Source organism: Hemicordylus capensis, chromosome 2 (assembly GCF_027244095.1).
Source record: "Hemicordylus capensis ecotype Gifberg chromosome 2, rHemCap1.1.pri, whole genome shotgun sequence".
Lineage (NCBI taxonomy): Eukaryota > Metazoa > Chordata > Lepidosauria > Squamata > Cordylidae > Hemicordylus > Hemicordylus capensis.
The window spans coordinates 143,162,986-143,180,094 of NC_069658.1; the positions used below are offsets into that span (position 1 = coordinate 143,162,986).

Consider the following 17,109-nt stretch of genomic DNA (forward strand, 5'->3'; position numbering starts at 1 on the left):
TACTTTTATTTGTCAGTAGTGAATCTACCACCAATTAGACCCCAAGTTTCAGAATTATGAGAGAAAGAGAGAGAACCTTCTATTTGCTCGCTCCACACTTTATCACAATGCTAAGTGTTCTTATGACAGTGCAACAACTAAGTGCTTATTTTACTTCTCTCTACAGGGGCCTGTTAAATCAAAAAGCCTCCAATCCTGAGCTGGAGCAGAGGAGGATTGATCTCTGCATCTTGAATTGTATTTCACATATAGTTTGGATTAGAACTTTTTCTCCAAAAAAATAAATAAATCTAAATGTTGGGTTGTTTTAATTTTATTTTAATTTTGCACTTAAGTGCAACACATAACTTTGCTTGTCTTAACTCAAATAATTGTATTACTGTAATATTTGTCAATAAATGTTTTTAAGTAAACTTTAAAACTGCTTTCTTGGACTATGTTCACATGAGCAAAGCTGCATGTTGAGTACTTCTGGTGGGAGTTATTCAGGAACCTTCTGGCTGTAGCCTGCACACACCCTTTTTCCTACAGAAAAAGCAGAGCAACATGTTATAAAGAAGACGAGCTGCCACCAGAAATGGCAGCTGTGTGTCAAGTTCTGTCCTCCCCGTTAAACTCATCCCCTGTCCTGATGTTGACATGATATGCATTTCCCTACTAGCACAAAATAAGCATGTGAATATTTTCACAATCATACTTCCACATTAAAGGGAATTGCCATGGCAGAAAAATATTGTACTTGCGCATAGTTCTTGTACCTGGGATTGAATCACAGGATACAGTCTCCAATTGATCAACAAACATCTGGGAGTCTATGACCTCGAGCAGTGATTGCTCTCCACTGTAAAGACAAGCAACTCTTTCTTTATTTTAAAACTTTATTAATGTGCAGTTTTAAAAATTATATTAAGCATCCAGGGTGAACATTTGCATTTCCATAAATCTGCAAATACAGAAAATGCAAGTCTATTCCTGAAAAGCCGGTTTTCATGTGGCTTTATAGGAACACCACTTAAAATGATGGCCCTGTGCCTTTAAGTACAGGTTGCAGCTTGGTATTTCTACCTCGGCCCCTCCATGTTTCCAGCATGCCATTCTTTCAGTCGCTTCACTTTTCTTCTTTCTGCATATGTTCAGCATTATGTTTGCTTATCTGTGGGTACTGTAGCGCTTGAGCTGGAAACTCTGTGAACCAGCCATTGGCTTCCTCTTCCACCAGAAGGAACAGATCCAGTCAGGGCATTCATACCACAGCCCATAATCTTCCTGGTCTGGGAAGTCCGGTGATACAAGAAGGCCTATGATATAAAGCTCCCAGAGCTGCTGCATTTGCTCAGTCTGAGTAACTGATCACGGCGGGAGGTTGCCCGGTTGTCTGCCACAGATTATCACTTTCAGCCTGCCTCCTGGCTCAAAGTACATGTCTGTGAGTCTGACATATACTCCGTTTTGGAGGAGATCTCTGGTGGTAAGAAAAAAAAACAGATTACGGTAGCTGAATGCCAAAAAGAAACAGCTTAAATATTTGAATTTCCCCCTATAAAGTATCGTGCAACTTAATATTTTAGGTAAATCCTGTCCAGGGATAAGCAACTGGGTTGTCACCATATTTCAAGAGCTCTTTCTCTAACCAGCAGAAAACTCAATATAGTTGAGTTGTCCATATTTTCTGTGAAGACAGACTGAAATTCATTCAGACACCATCAGTCCTGTTTTCAGTTTCAAAGGTAGAGGGAAAGGAGGGCTTCTGCAGGCAGCAAAGAGCAACAGCAAGTATGCTTTCAAAACAGGAAAAAAACAGGAGGGAGTTCCTATCCAGAAACTTGACATATATTGTCATTATGTTTGTCATCCCTACTCTTGAAAATGGAAATGGACAATAAAGCTAGAATGCTCATTACACATCCGTGACCTGCTTTCCTACTCCTTATTTTTTTGCAATAAGCCCCATAATGCTTATTAATAACCCCCATATTTTATTGCAATAAGCCCCATAATGCTATTTTGGTTTTGCCCCAACTGCAGAAATGTTCGTACACACCATAGTTTTAAAGCTTTGGTTTTTAGAGTTTTTATTGCATTTTAAAATGGTTTTAATCGTGTTAATGTATTAATGGTTTTTAGACTGTGAACTGGCCCGGGACATGTTTTTGTATAGGGTGGTATACAAATGTACTTAATCAATCAATCAATAATATTCTAGTTTTAATATGTGGCCATCCTAATCAGCCCTACTTCAAGCATCTGACAATACTGTACAGCTTCTGCTAACCTCACTGAGCTTGCAGGTGCCCTTGACTTTCTTGCAGTAGCAGCCATCCTTTGAAATTTGTGAGGCAACATATTAGGAACAGTGCAAGGGTACATCAACCCAGTAACAGTGTGTTCAAGTTGCACAAATAACATTACAAAAGAGCAAGCTTATTCTTGTGTAACATGAACCCAGTAATGTTGCTGCATTATCAGCATGCAACATAACTGGGCTGATGTATCTTTGCATGGTATGTCAGCCAGGAATACTACTTGGCTTTATGGGGTTATGCAGTGCTTAAAAGCACTTCACATACAGCATAGTGCCCTGCCCATGGAAGAGTGGGGCGGTCATGCTGGCCTTGTGTGAGTCAAAATCACACCCTCCCTAGCCACTGGGGATAATGGGAGGCCTATCGCTGCAGCAGAGATACAACTGTTACAGTAGTAGTGATGGAGCTTTTTGGAGTTGAAGAAAAGCGAGGACGTGATTTTGACTCACGCGGCGCCGATGTGCATGCTCCACTCTCCCATGGGCGGTGTGAAGCACTGTATGTGAGCCACTCTCTCAGTAACCTTGACAATAACTCTGTATGGCAGGCTAGTATTCAAATCATTCCTATTTTGCAGATAGGGGTGGGTCTCTGTGTGGGATACCTGGGCTTGCCTAAGGCCCACTTCGTGAGTTAATGCCAAAGGTACGTTTTGGAACTGGAAGTTTCCCGACGCACACTTTTATTTATTTATTTATTTATTTATTGTTTATTGATTGATTGCATTTTTATACCGCCCCAACCCAAGGTCTCAGGGCGGTTCACAACAAATAAAAACAAAACATTAAAATCAATTAAATATTTAAAACAGCTTAAAACAAATCAGTAAATAATCCAAAATTTAAAAAGTTACAAAGTTAAAAAGCTAAAAGGCCTGGGTAAAAAGATGTCTTTAGACACTTCTTAAAAGCCGCTAGAGATGGGAAGACTCTTATTCCCACGGGAAGCGCGTTCCAAAGTCTCAGGGCGACAACAGAGAAGTCCTGTCCCTGGGTGGCCACGAAACGACATGAAGGTAGCCACAGACGAGCCTCCCCTGATGAACGTAGTGGGCGATGGGGATCATGCAGAAGAAGTCGCTCTCTTAAGTACCGTGGGCCTAAGCTGTTTAGGGCTTTATAGGTTATAACCACCACTTTGTATTTTGCCCGGAAACTTATTGGCAGCCAGTGCAACTCCTGTAATATAGGATTTTAGTCTCTATAACCCACCATCTCTCATTATAGGTAGTAGTGCATTTCTCTGTTCCATCAGTCAAGGATGCACATACTGACAGCCAACTATCTTGGGGGCCAGGGGCATAGCATCCATTGGACAAGGGGGTGCAAATGTCCCTGGGCCTGGACTGGTCAGGGGGCGCACAAGGGCCCCCGCCAGTGCCCGCTGCTTCCCCGTTTCCCACCACCGCCCTCCACACCCACCGCAGCAGCACCACTCATACTGCACATAATCTTCACTGCCGGGGGGTGCAGGCCACCTCCCATGGTGGGTGCAGCAGCAGACAGGCTTCTCCCACTGACTCCCAGTCGACCTGCAGCTTCTCTCGGGCCTGTGCACTTGCACACTCTGATTATGGATAGTATTGCGTGTCGTGACGATTTTGTCCCTGGGCCGCCAGGCACTTTGATACATGCCTGTTGGGCGCTGTAGTTCTTCAGGGGGAAAAGATGGAGATGTAACCAGTACAGCAGGTTGCAATGAATTAAACAGAGAAGATAATGCAGTATAGAACAGCCAATGGATAAAGATACTCCACACATTGTCATACCCAGACATCTATGCTCAAAGTGGCTTTAACCCCAAAAGGGGTTCCCTGGAATTGTTTGGGTGCACACTTAAAGTTTTACAACTGATTTGGTAATCCTTCATGGCACTCATAGAATCCAGACAAAGAAAAACCAGGGTCCATGGAATGGGAAAAGGAAAAAGAGTGCAGAACCCGTGAACAAAAAAAAAAGAATAACCAGCTCTCAACACACAGGAAAACAATCAAACGCATCTGTATAACACATATAAAAATACATATAAAAATACAATGACATAATACAAAATTGAAATGCAGCATACAATGGAAAAAATAAGAAAGCAATGTATAAAGGAATCCAGGTAGAGACCAAAATGTCTTCAGAATGAAAAAATGATGAGTACATGCAGTACAGGTCATAAATCCTCAAATCCAAAAGGGAAAAGTGTACTTGGTGAGATGTTGTAAGTGCATATAGTTCAAGTCATGAATCCTTCATTCAAAGAAAGCAAACAACATACTCTGTGATGACTGATAATGACTGATGATAGAAGACAAATCACACCAGGGAAAAACCACACTTCTCCAAAAGCTTCATCAGGGGCTGTTTCCCATTAGTATAAGATAAAGGAAGAGAAGCATTTCTATACAATCATACTTATCCAAGCATGTTAAAGCCTCAAGGTTCACCCCAGCCCCTGATGAAGCTTTTGGTGAAGTGTGGTTTTTCCCTGGTGTGATTCCATTGTATTACAACATCTCACTGAGTACACCGTTCTCTTTTGGATTTGAGGATTTACAACCTATACTGCATGTACTCATCATTTTTTCATTCTGAAGACATTTCAGACTCTACCTGGATTCCTTTATACATTGCTTTCTTATTTCTTCCATTGTATGCTGCATTTCAATTTTGTATTATGTCATTGTATTTTTATATGTATTTTTATGTGTGTTATATAGATGCGTTTGATTGTTTTCCTGTGTGTTGAGAGCTAGTTATTCATTTATTTTTTGTTCACGGGTTTTGCACTCTTTTCCCGTTACCCATAGAATCCAGGCATCATGACAGAGGGCAATTGAGAGCTACATCCAAAAATGTAAGGCTAGGTGACATCAAGTCACCTTTCTTCTCTGGTGGCCCTCAAGTAGTCCTTATAGAGTACCATAACAAGGGCTATTTGCTTGAGGTTAAAAGTTGCTCTTTATAAGCTTTTCTTGTTCCAGATTGTTTCGCCCATGATTGTCTTTCAGTCAATAATGGGTTACAACTGCAAATACTGGCATGGCCATATAAAAAAGCATTGTGAAAAGTGAAAATCTGGATTCCCTCCCCAACCCCCACCTCCTTTCATGTGAATAAACATTTTCAGATAAAAACCATAATTATGCCAAAAGTGCTGTTACTCAGCAAGACTTTAAAGCTTCATAGTGGCTTTTCCCCTTGCACAAATATTTAGCTATACTGTATGGTGTTTCAGCTGCATTCCTCTCTCTCCAAGCATGGTGGTTTATTACCTTTAAGGCCTAAGTTCTCAAACTGTGGGGCAGTCCCCCCTGCCAGGGTAACACACCATCTGGACTGGGAGTTATATGTGTGTGTGATGCAAAGTTCCAGGACAAGGAAGGGGGAGAGAGCAGGTCTTGTGGTAGCAAGTATGACTTGTCCCCTTAAGCCTACTAAGCAGGGTTGCATATGAAAGGGAGACTAGAAGTGTGAGCATTGTAAGATAGCCCCTGGTGGCACAGTGGTAAAACTGCCGCCCTGTAACCAGAAGGTTGCAGGTTCGATCCTAACCAAGGGCTCAAGGTTGACTCAGCCTTCCATCCTTCCGAGGTTGGTAAAATGAGTACCCAGAATGTTGAGAGGTGATATGCTAAATCATGGTAAACCGCTTAGAAAGCTTCCAGCTATAGAGCGGTATATAAATGTAAGTGCTATTGCTATTGCTATATTCCCCTTAGGGGATGGAGCCGCTCTGGGAAGAGCATCTAGGTTCCAAGTTCCCTCCCTGTCTTTTCCAAGATAGGGCTGAGAGAAATTCCTGCCTGCAATCTTGGAGAAGCCGCTGCCAGTCTGTGAAGACAATACTGAGCAAGATGGACCAATGGTCTGACTCAGTATATGACAGCTTCCTATGTTCCTAAGACAAGATCCTAAGGTAGGAGGAGCTTCTGTCTGCCTCCCTACCCACAAGCCAAGATTTGGGAGGGCTGAATCCTGAAGGGACCCTCATTGATCCAGACCAGTGATTCTCAAACTTGGGTCCTCAGGTGTTATTGGACTTCAACTCCCATAATCCCCAACCACAGGCCACTGAGGCTGGGGATTATGGGAGTTGAAGTCCAATAACACCTGAGGACCCAAGTTTGAGAATCCCTGATCCAGACTTTACTCAGAATGCTCTTTCATACAGAGCTGGCCCATGATGTTTTGGTACCTGAACTGGAGAATCTGAACAATGTATCAGATTGTGTGTACTAACGCAGGTCCATTAAACTGCAGCCCTCCAGCTTTTGTTGGCCTACAACTCCCACCACCCCCATTCACAGTGGCCACAAGCCATGGATGATGGGAGTTGAAGGCCAAAAACAGCTGGAGGGCCACAGCTTCACGGCCCCGAACTAACATGCTGGCCATCCTTTATAGCAGGGATTCTCAACATTGGATCCCCAGATGCTGTTAGACTTCAACTCCCATAATCCCCAGCCCTAGTGGCCTTTGGTTGGGGATTATGGGAGTTGAAGTCCAATAACATCTGGGGACACAATGTTGAGAATCCCTGCTTTATAAGCACTTGAATTCTGCTACCTGAGGCAATCATCTCACGCTGGCTAACGGTAGGGCTGGCCCTGCCATCATTGGATCACCAAGAAAGGAGCTGAGCGGAGGTGGCTGCTTTGTCCCCCTCTTCCCTTGTTCTCCTGATTTCAGGAGAGGGCTTGGAGCTGCCTTGCTAAAAATCTCCACATGCTCACTGGTAGATTTATTTATTTTATTGTTAAATTTATACCCCGTCTTTCATTAAGTAAGACCGAGAAAGTCTGGAAAGAAATGTGGGAACAGTGGAGAGGGAGTTTCCCAAAGATTATGAACAACATTGCTTTAAGGGCTGCAGTGTGTAGGTTACAAGATGGTCACCTGCAGGTGTAATTCTGAAACATCCGTCTTACCTACAGGGCACTCTGGCTCCTTCTTAAGAGGTCTCATGGTAGTATACTGGCAGAGAAAACAGGCCAGTCCCGTCCCAGTAATCAACAGCACGCACTCTGTAAAATCCAGTGACTGTTGTTCCTGTGAAGAAAACCCAACACGAGTCGTTAGGTTAAGGTCTCAGATGTGCCAAGGAAGGTTGGGATCATTACTCTAAAATAATTCTACATGTAGGTTCATGTCTACATTTAGCTCTTGTTTTCTTTTTTTTAAAGTAGGTGCTTCAACTGTCTGCTTAGGAATGCACATAATTATGATGTACAATCCCAATGAAGACGTGGATCTCCCCATCCTGGATTATTAGCAAATATAGACAAGGCCAGATCTACACATAAGTCCTGGGTTCACCTTGAATGCCACACACTTAAATGCTGTGTGGTAATTTGTTACCATTGAACCTCTTGGGAAGCTGAATTTATGGGAATCCCACTCCATGAATCCATCAAGGAATGTTCAAATTCCTGCAAGGCTGCTAAAAAAAAAGGGTGGGGGGGTGGGAGAGGAACTAACAAATTCAAGAATGTGGCATGCACCCATTCCCCCCCTCAAAGGTTGTCTTTCAGCAACCTCAAAAAAGCTTTTAAACTGACCCCCCCACCCCCACCCCCCGGCCAAGTGCAAAAAGGACTGTGAGGATTTAGCATAAGAACTTTTGAAATACACCAATACAATCTGCATTTTTCTCAGTTCTGATTTCTGGACTGCTTTTGAAACAATGGTGTGTTTAAAAAGCAGTTTGTGCATTCTGTGGGGAGCCTTTGGAAAGAAACGTTCAGATGTACACATATACCACCCTGAATCATGCCCCCTACCTAGAGAATGCTTACTAGCAATCTTGCTGCTTAAGGAATGCAGGCTGCATTCTCACAATTCTGATAACCAGGACTGCTGAGCCCCATGGATCTGGTTGTGAGAATGCATCTTTGCTGGGTTAAACCTTCTTTAACCAGGACAGATAATCATAGATCTGATCCTGCTTATCTATTCAGGTTACATGTGGTTTAACTCCAGCGGTTTGACCAGGATTGCCTGTCAAATCTGCATTCTCACAACCAGCTCCACAGGTCTCTCAGCAATCCTGGTTAACTCTTTAACCAGGATCACTGTGATGGTGAGTCACAGAAGATCAAGCCTTCTTAAGAGCTATGGGAAGTTTCCTTCTTCTTACAATTTAGAAAAACATTCCTTTAAGCTGAAGCTTTTGTTTTAAAAACACACATACATTTTACAAAGCAAATTTGAAGGTATATTTAAGTGTTTGAAACTGGAAAGATCATTAGCTAACTGAAAGGACCTCAGTTTGTGTTGGCTCTAAAATAAATAAGTTGTTCTAGTAGAACAAATCTGCCTACTTTCCTTTCACTATCTCTACAACTGGACTAAATTTGGTTCAAATTAAGGTTTACAAGTAGTATCTCTTGCGCCTCAAATGTTAATGCATCCACCATCTTGGATCATGGTGGATGACATCATTACAAATGACACCATTGAAGTGTCTCTGTGTGTCGCTCACTACAACTATACCAAATTTGGTTCAAATTGGTTAGACAATCCTCAAGTTAGTGCACATGCTCCGCAAATATTCACATGTCCACCATCTTGAAACGGGGTGGATGACATCATCAAAAATTACACCATTGGGGCATCCCTATGTGTTCATACAGCTGTAGCAAATTTGGTTCAAATCGGTTAAGCGGTTCACAAGTTAGCCCACTTGTGCCTCAAAAGTTTACGTGCCTGCCATCTTGAATTGGGCTGGATGACATCATTGAGGTGTCCCTGTGTGTCACTCACTACAACTGTACCTAATTTGGTTCAAATCAGTTAGACAGTCCACAAGTTAGCCCACTTGCACCTCAGACATTCTTATGTCCGCCATCTTGGATTGGGGTAGATGACATCATCACAAACTATGCCATTGAGGTTTTACCATGTGCCCCTATGGATTTATCAGATTTGGTTCAAATCAGTTAGGTAGTTCACAAGTTAGCTCACTTGCGCCTCAAATGTTTACACATCCACCATCTTGAATCAGGGTGGATGACATCATCACAAACTATGCCATTGAGGTGTCCCTGTGTGTCACTCACTACAACTGTACCTCATCTGGTTCAAATCGGTTAGACAGTCAACAAGTTAGCCACATGCGCCTCAAACGTTCTTGCGTCTGCCATCTTGTATTGGGCTAGATGACATCATTACAAACTATGCTACTGAGGTTTTCCCATATGCCCCTACAGATTTAGCAGATTTGGTTCAAATCAGTTAGGCGGCTCACAAGTTAGCCTGCTTGCGCCTCAAACGTTCATGTGTCTGCCATCTTGAATCAGGGTGGATGACATCATCAAACACTGCACCGTTGAGGTGAGGTGTCACTATGTGTCCCTACAACTGTACCCAATGTGGTTCATATTTGTCTAGGCATTGCGAAGTGGATGGGGGTGGGAGGACGGACACACAGAATGCTGGGTGATCTCATAAACCTACTGGAAAGTAGGCTAAAAATGACAGACAGTGGGCTTTACCTGGGCTATAGACCAATACTGTAAATATGCTGGCTTTGACACTGATCGGGTGGTATGCTTTCCCATCCTGTGAGAACACCACTTCAAATTTTTTCAAACACCTATGAGAGAAAAATAAACACTTTTCACAGGAGCTTGAAAGTCAAGCTGTTTTCAGAGTAAAGAGTTTGATATTGTTGTCCTGCACAGAAAACTTCAACCGGAATGAAACAAATCTATTCTAAACCCAATTATTCCAAAGCCAACTTAAGCCCAATGGGCCTTTGTAACACCATGCTACGAATACAAATATGAAGGATATTTATACACCACTTTCCCACAAAAGTTCCCAAAGCGGTTTACAAAGAAAGAAAGAAAGAAAGAAAGAAAGAAAGAAAGAAAGAAAGAAACAAACAAACAAACAAACAAACAAACAAACAAACAGACAAACAAAGGTCCCTGTCCCTAAAGGGCTCACAATCTAAAAAAGAAATATAAGATAAACACCAGCAACAGCCACTGGAGGTATGCTGTTCTGGGGCTGGATAGGGCCAGTTGCTCTCCCACTGCTCAATAAAGAGAATCACCCATTTTGAAAGGTGCCTTATTTGCTCAGTTAGCAGGGGGGTGCAATTTACAATTTATACAATTCTACAATTTATAGCAGTTATTAAATTAGTAATGCCGATTTCCGATTTATGCTGAACAATGCGTAAAACAGCACTTAAAGCAAACTCAAAAGCAGTTCACACAATCATTAAGAGGGCAGGACAAGTGTCCTACCCAACTTCGGGAGCCGTGAGCACTACTGATTTCCGATCGTTTCCTCCAAAAAACCTAGATCGGAGGATGGGGGAGTGACCGTCTGTGAGAGAAGAGCCGATTAGGTAGCTGTCCTACCCAGCTCTTGTACCCAGCATTTTAACGAGGTGGGAGGAAAAGCCACCCAGCTCCCGAAGCTATTTAAGATGCTTGTCCGACCTAATGGTACTTACAATATTACATCTCTTTATTTATTTATTTATTCGATTTACATACCACCCTTCCAAAATGGCTCAGGGTGGTTGGCAACAAAATAAAAACAATTAAAACCAGTTAACAATTAAAATCAAAACTAGAGAGCTACTTACTTGGAATGCACACAACTGTCATCCCACGTAACCAGAACTTGCCCTTTTATGAGACCGATGAGACGAACACCACTCACCTGGCAAGACAGGGCAGCTTGGGGTAAGGGATGGCATGTTCAGGAAGTGGGAGCGGATATTAAGTCAACTTCTTTAATGTATGAGAGTGAGAGTCCATTTTCCTAAACAAAGCTGAAGAGAGCTTAAAAACAACGAGGCTGCTTGAGATGACTGGCTAAACAAGGGTGGGGTGGAGAAGGGGAGGAGCAGGGCCGTCCTTAGGGCGGAACGACCGGGGCAATTGCCCTGAGCCCCACACTGGCATGGGCCCTGCTCTGGGCACACTGCAGTGCAGCCCGCCCTCCTCTCTCCCCCAGTGTCTGTATGTAGCTTGAAAGAACTGCTAGAGCTCTGCCTCTCTGCCTCTTAGCTGTTCGGCGGGTGGGCGGGACTTCCAGAGAGGTCTCCATTCAGGTCTCCCTGAAGCCTGAAGCCCAGGAAAGAAGCAAGCAAGGAGGCAGGCAGGCAGGCAGGCAGAGAGAGGGTGTCCAGCACTGGAGCTCCCTGAAGACCCTCTGCCCAGCCCAGCCTTAGTAATGGCGGTATGATGTGATTTCCTTTTTGTGGTTACTTTTTCACATACACCCAACCCCACCCCCCGAATATTTAGGGATTGGCTTGCCACAGGGCTTTGGTATTGAGCAGAGATGTAGGGCAGGGTGGGAGGAATATGTATATTTAAATTGCAATGAATTAGACAAATTGTTGTTGTTGTTGTTGTTTAAAAATCATCCAAAACGTCCTATAAGTGGCTTGTTTCATGGCAGAAAATTACAAAAACTTCTGGAACAAACAATATATTATTTGTTTGTTTGTTCAATGCTCAAGTTGATTTGCAGCCCAGAACATCTGAGAACTGTGAAACATGTGTTGTACTTTTTATTTTTATTTCTTTAGAAATGCATTATATGTCCAATCCGGTTGGACATGTCTAAAAACCTCACTCACACTATTTACACTGTATGTCATCAATCAGTATGATTCTGTAATGATATGAAATGTTAAGGAGGCCCTGCACATGCTGATTCGCCCCCAGCCCCGGCTCCCCCTAGGGATGGCCCTGGGGAGGAGAGCTGGTCTTGTGGTAGCAAGCATGACTTGTCCCCTTTGCTAAGCAGGATCCACCCTGGTTGCATATGAAAGGGAGACTAGAAGTGTGAACACTGTAAGATATTCCCCTTAGGGGATGGAGCCACTCTGGGAAGAGTTTCTAGGTTCCAAGTTCCCTCCCTGGCACCTACAAGATAGGGCTGAGAGAGATTCCTGCCTGCAACCTTGGAGAAGCCACTGCCAGTCTGTGTAGACAATACTGAGCTAGAGGTACCTATGGTCTGACTCACTAAGTATATGGAAGCTTCCTATGTTCCTATGGGAGAACATAGCCCAGACAGTGGACTTATGAGCCAGCTAGCATGGGATGCATGTTTGTGCTTTCTCCTTAACTCCCTCCCCACTCCTGCTTTTTTAAACCAGAAGTTCTCAACTCTGGGTTCCCAGATGTTGTTGGGCAACTCCCAACTTCAGCAGAAAACAAAATCCTGTTTAGATTTGACAGTATCAAAACATTAAAAAAGAATACAAATGCTATATACTAATGTTTTAATATCATAGTAATAAAACTAGATGGTTGAAAATTATCCAGACTAGGTTGTATATAATAAATCCAAATCAAACTGAGAAAATCAGGATTGGACACGTTATCTCTCAACCACAACACGACATTGGGACTATTTTAGAACATGTATCAACACTTCTCCCCCCCACTTTTTTTTTTTTTTTTTGAGGACATGATATTTTGGACATGAACTATTGGATTCTATCTTTTTAGCTGGATACATAGAAACTATTTTAATGACATTTTATTGATCATTTTTCATCTATTTTATTAGTGTATAGAGATGTATTGATCATATACAACCTAGTCTGGATAATTTTCAATTGCAGTTTTATTATGATGATGCTAAAACGCTAGTATATAGCATCTGGATTCTTTTTTTGATGTTTTCAACTCCCAGTTTCTCCACCCACAAAGCCATTGTGCTTGGCAATGATGGGAGGTGCTGTTCAACGTCTGGGGAATCAGACCAAGACAGGCAGGGTGAAGAGTGGCAGAGGCATGCCATGACCTGGGTGCTTTCCAGATTACCCGCTCAACAGCAGCAAAATGCTTCGGTTCGGGCAAATCACATTCAAAATGTAAATAGCAAAGTGCCCAGCAGGGGGAGCAGTCTTGCAAAAATGAATAACTGGAAAATACAGCAACCTTTTTACGCCGGACATACGTTATAGCAATAAATTGCAGCGGTTAAATCCTAAACAAGGCATCAGAAATGTGAACGGCACCCTGTTGTCAACATAGGGACTGTGGTGTCACAACACAGGAAGTGTGGAAGCCCACTTCAGAGATCCGCCGTGACCCTGTTGCAGGGTGTAATCTGGAAAGCGCCCTGGCAGTGGCAGCTGGGGCTCCCTGGGCAACTCCTTCATCTTCCTCTAGACCCCAAGCCCAGGCTAAACCTGCCACAGCTGCCAACACAAGCCACAAAGACGAAATGTTTGCTGTCAGTGCTGCTCCCACCAGACTCAGGGTTCAGCATTTTGGAACTCTACGGTTAGCAACACTGGAAGTCCACCATTTTAGTGATAGGATGGGAAGCAGACAAAGATGGGAAGCAACTGCCACTTCCGACTAGGCAATTCCCAGCAATAGTTTCCCTCATCTCTTGGCAAGCTAGATGGTCAGGATCCCACCATATTCAGAGCTACAGACTGCCTCTTTTAAGGTGACTGTGGCAGCCATTTTGAAAGAGGGCAATCTTCAGCATGAAGTGCAGAGCATTCCGACTGCCTCACTCTGCAGGTGCTTTGCCAAGAGAGGGGGAGGAACAAGATCTTTCACAAAAGGAATGTTTCCCTACTCCTCGGCTAGGGTTTCTTCAGGTTCTTTGAAGGGGGCATATTTGCAGATAGATGAAAGGGGAAAACATGTATCTAGTACACAGCAGGGCAAAATGAGTTCCAAGTTCTTCAAGCATCTCAAACTCCAGGCTTTATCTAAATTGCACTCAGGAAAAAATATTTTGAATCTAATAAAATATTCCAGAAGTCTAAGCAAACAGTTGACAGGAGACATGGTACCCACCTGATCAGGAACAGAGGAAGGTCTTGCACAGATATGGATGAGGAATACAGCTGGAACTGGGAGATCTTGTTTCAATATCAAATTGCCTTCTTCAGGAAGTGGAAATGGTCCTCTCACCACGGGGTCCTATGAAATAAAAAAACAACTAACATGCTGATGAGAAGCAGCTTTTCTGTTGTAACTTATACAGATTAAGCAAAAATGCTAGGGAGTATTGTCTATGATACAGGGAAACCTTGCTATCCGCAGATCCAACATCTGCGGTTTCACATATCCGTGTTGGGTAATTGACACCTGACCTTGGCATATGCGGAAAAAACAACTGGTCAAAAAAGGATGAATTCCACATATCCGTCAGTTCAGGGTGGCCAGAAATGACCTCTGAGGTTATTCCTGGCCACCATTTTGAGGACAGGACCTATTTTGTGGATCATTGGCAATTTTTTTTTTAATTGCAATTTTTGGGGGGGCCAAAGAATAGCGGAATTGGGTCTTTTGGAGAGCATCGCTGGACATCTGGCAACTTGCAGAACACGGTACAGTACGTTGTTTCTATTTTTTTACCTTTTCCAGCCGTTTTTAGCCTCCCCCCCCCACTCCAGGAACTTAACCTCTTCCCCGGGGCCCACTGACGCAATGACTCGGTATCCATGGTTGTTATCCGCAGCTGTAGTGGAGAAGAGAACCCCTGTGGAGACCGGGGTTCACCTGTACACTTGCACTGTTAAAACTAAACAGGTCTCAGCTTAACCAGTGCCTGGATGGGAGATACCCAGACAGCTGCTCTGAGCTTTCTGAAAGAAGAGTGGCTAAGTGTAATTAAGTCAGTTTGGGCAAGGCAAGTTTTGTTGTGCCTTTTGTCTTCACAGAAAGAACACTCAAAAAGAAGTCATCATGTTGGAACGCAAAACCTATTTTTAGGTGAGCTCTGGGGTGAATACTTGACTCCTGCCCTCAGATCTTTCTAACAAACCATTTTAACCTGTATGGATCCTGCGTTCCAATATAGTTTTATTTTTTCATAACCCTAAGCCTACTTTCCTTTCACTATCTCACCATCCGGACTAAATTTGGTGCAAATTGAGGTCCACAAGTTAGATCTCTTGCTCCTCTAATGTTCATGTGTCCACCATCTTGGATCGGGGTGGATGTCATCATTATAAACTGCACCACTGAGGTGTCCCTGTGTGTCACTCACTACAGCTGTTCCAAATTTGGTACAAATCAGTTAGACAGTCCTCAAGTTAGTGCACTAGCACCTCAAAGGTTTATGCATCCACCATCTTGGATCAGGGTGCAAGGTGGGACACACACACACACACACAATGCTGGGTGATCTCATAAGCCTACTGGAAAGTAGGCTAAAAATACTATGTCAGAATTGATCCTTTAACTCTATCCCAACAGTTCATCACAAACTACACCATTGCGGCATCCCTGTGCCCATTCAGCTGTAGCAAATTTAGTACAAATTGGTTTGACTGTCCAAAGGTTAGTGCACTTGCGCCTCAAAAATTTACATGTCTGCCATCTTGAATTGAGGTGGATGCCATTGTCACAAACTACAACACTGAGGTGTCCCTGTGTGTCACTCACTACAACTGTACCTAATTTGGTTCAAATCAGTTAGATAGTCCACAAGTTAGCCCACTTGCACCTCAAATGTTCATGCATCTGCCATCTTGGATTGGGGTAGATGACATCATCACAGACTATGCCATTGAGGTGTCCCTGTGTGTCTCTCACTGCAACTGTACCCAATCTGGTTCAAATGGGTTAGGCAGTCCACAAATTAGCCCGCTTGCACCTCAGATGTTCATGTGGTTGTCATCTTGAATTGGAGCGGATGACATCATCAGACACCATGCCATTCAGGCATTCCTATGTGTCCCTACAACTGTACCCAATTTGGTTCATATTGGTCTAGGCATTGCGAAGTTGATGGCGGAGACACACACACAGAATGCCGGGTGATCTCATAAGAAAATACTATGTCAGAATCGATCCTTTAACTCTATCGCAACAGTTCTCACAATTATTAGTAGGGTAAGAGAAGCCTCCTTTACTACTTTGGGGGCTGGGAGCACTTTCAATATTTGATTGTACGTCAGATCAAAGCAAGATGGGATGTGGAGAGCTTCTTCTTACCCGGTTCCGAAGCTGGGGAGAGAATCTGAGTAGGGCATGCTTGTCCTTACCCAGCTGGGGCTTGACTGATGGTCCAGCTCTCCACCTCCAACCTTGTTTTTATCTAACACCAAGTCAAAATATCGGGAGCATGCCCAGTTCCCGAATTAGGGTAGGTGGCTTCTCCGACCCTAATAATAATAGTGAGAACAGCTCTTGTCAGGCTGTTTACACGTGCAGCCAAGACTGGCTGAAGGCAGTCAAGCCTGTGTGTGTGAAACTGCAGGTGAAAAACCTGCCTGCAGAGCTAGCCTTTTAAATGGAGTTAAGGGAGCAAGCATTCCCTTAGCCCTGTTTTTTGCATCATGTGCAGCGCAGGCTGCTTTTAGCTGGCACTGTAGCAGGGACGGGAACCTGTCTGCTGCTGCACCGTGCACTCACCACACATTATGGGATTCTTGGGGGCCGGGATAATGCGTCCCGGCCCCTGACCCTCCACGCTGCCAGGGACAGCAGAGGATGGTCTGGGTGTGCAGGGAGTGTGCCCAGCAGTGGAGGAGCCGTCATCTGCGGGGAAGGTAAATTTCAGCAGCCTTCTCCACCACCCACCCTCAAGCCCTTCTCACTGATCACAAGAAAGGGCTCAGAACAGCCCCAGTGGGGCAATTCAGCTCTACAGGGTTGTCTGAGAAGTGTGTTTGGGAAGAATCCCACTTTATGAGGGAACCATCTTAAAAACTGTTTCTGTACAGAAATCTATCCTAGAAATACTTCTCAAGCACGACTTGGCTCTCCCCTAGAGCTTCTCCCAAGTCCCCACATGGTCTCTGCAATTTGCAAACATGAGTCTGCCAAGATAATTTGTCGTCGGTCCCTTAGTCCAAATCA

At 43.7% G+C, this 17,109-nt stretch overlaps 2 protein-coding genes across 16 annotated transcripts in view; one reads left to right on the forward strand and one right to left on the reverse strand.

Moving 5' to 3' along the window:
- LOC128342768 (purpurin) overlaps positions 1-421 on the forward strand; it is a 52,554-nt gene extending 52,133 nt beyond the window's left edge. For all 11 annotated transcript variants that reach the window (XM_053290622.1, XM_053290621.1, XM_053290620.1 and 8 more), the window contains one exon: positions 167-421. In XM_053290622.1, coding sequence (XP_053146597.1) covers positions 167-177 — 11 coding nt within the window. In that variant the 3' untranslated portion in view covers positions 178-421. The remainder of the gene's footprint in view (positions 1-166) is intronic.
- A 439-nt stretch (positions 422-860) lies between these two features.
- Positions 861-17,109, reverse strand: part of IDUA (alpha-L-iduronidase) — an 83,827-nt gene continuing 67,578 nt past the window's right edge. For 4 of the 5 annotated variants that reach the window (XM_053290599.1, XM_053290600.1, XM_053290601.1 and 1 more), the window contains 5 exons: positions 14,095-14,220; positions 10,896-10,972; positions 9,787-9,887; positions 7,222-7,342; positions 861-1,462 (listed from right to left, as the gene is read on the reverse strand). In XM_053290599.1, coding sequence (XP_053146574.1) covers positions 7,245-7,342; positions 9,787-9,887; positions 10,896-10,972; positions 14,095-14,220 — 402 coding nt within the window. In that variant the 3' untranslated portion in view covers positions 861-1,462; positions 7,222-7,244. Of the gene's footprint in view, positions 1,463-7,221; positions 7,343-9,786; positions 9,888-10,895; positions 10,973-14,094; positions 14,221-17,109 lie in introns of those variants that run through there. The other variant, XR_008315157.1, reaches the window with a different exon arrangement.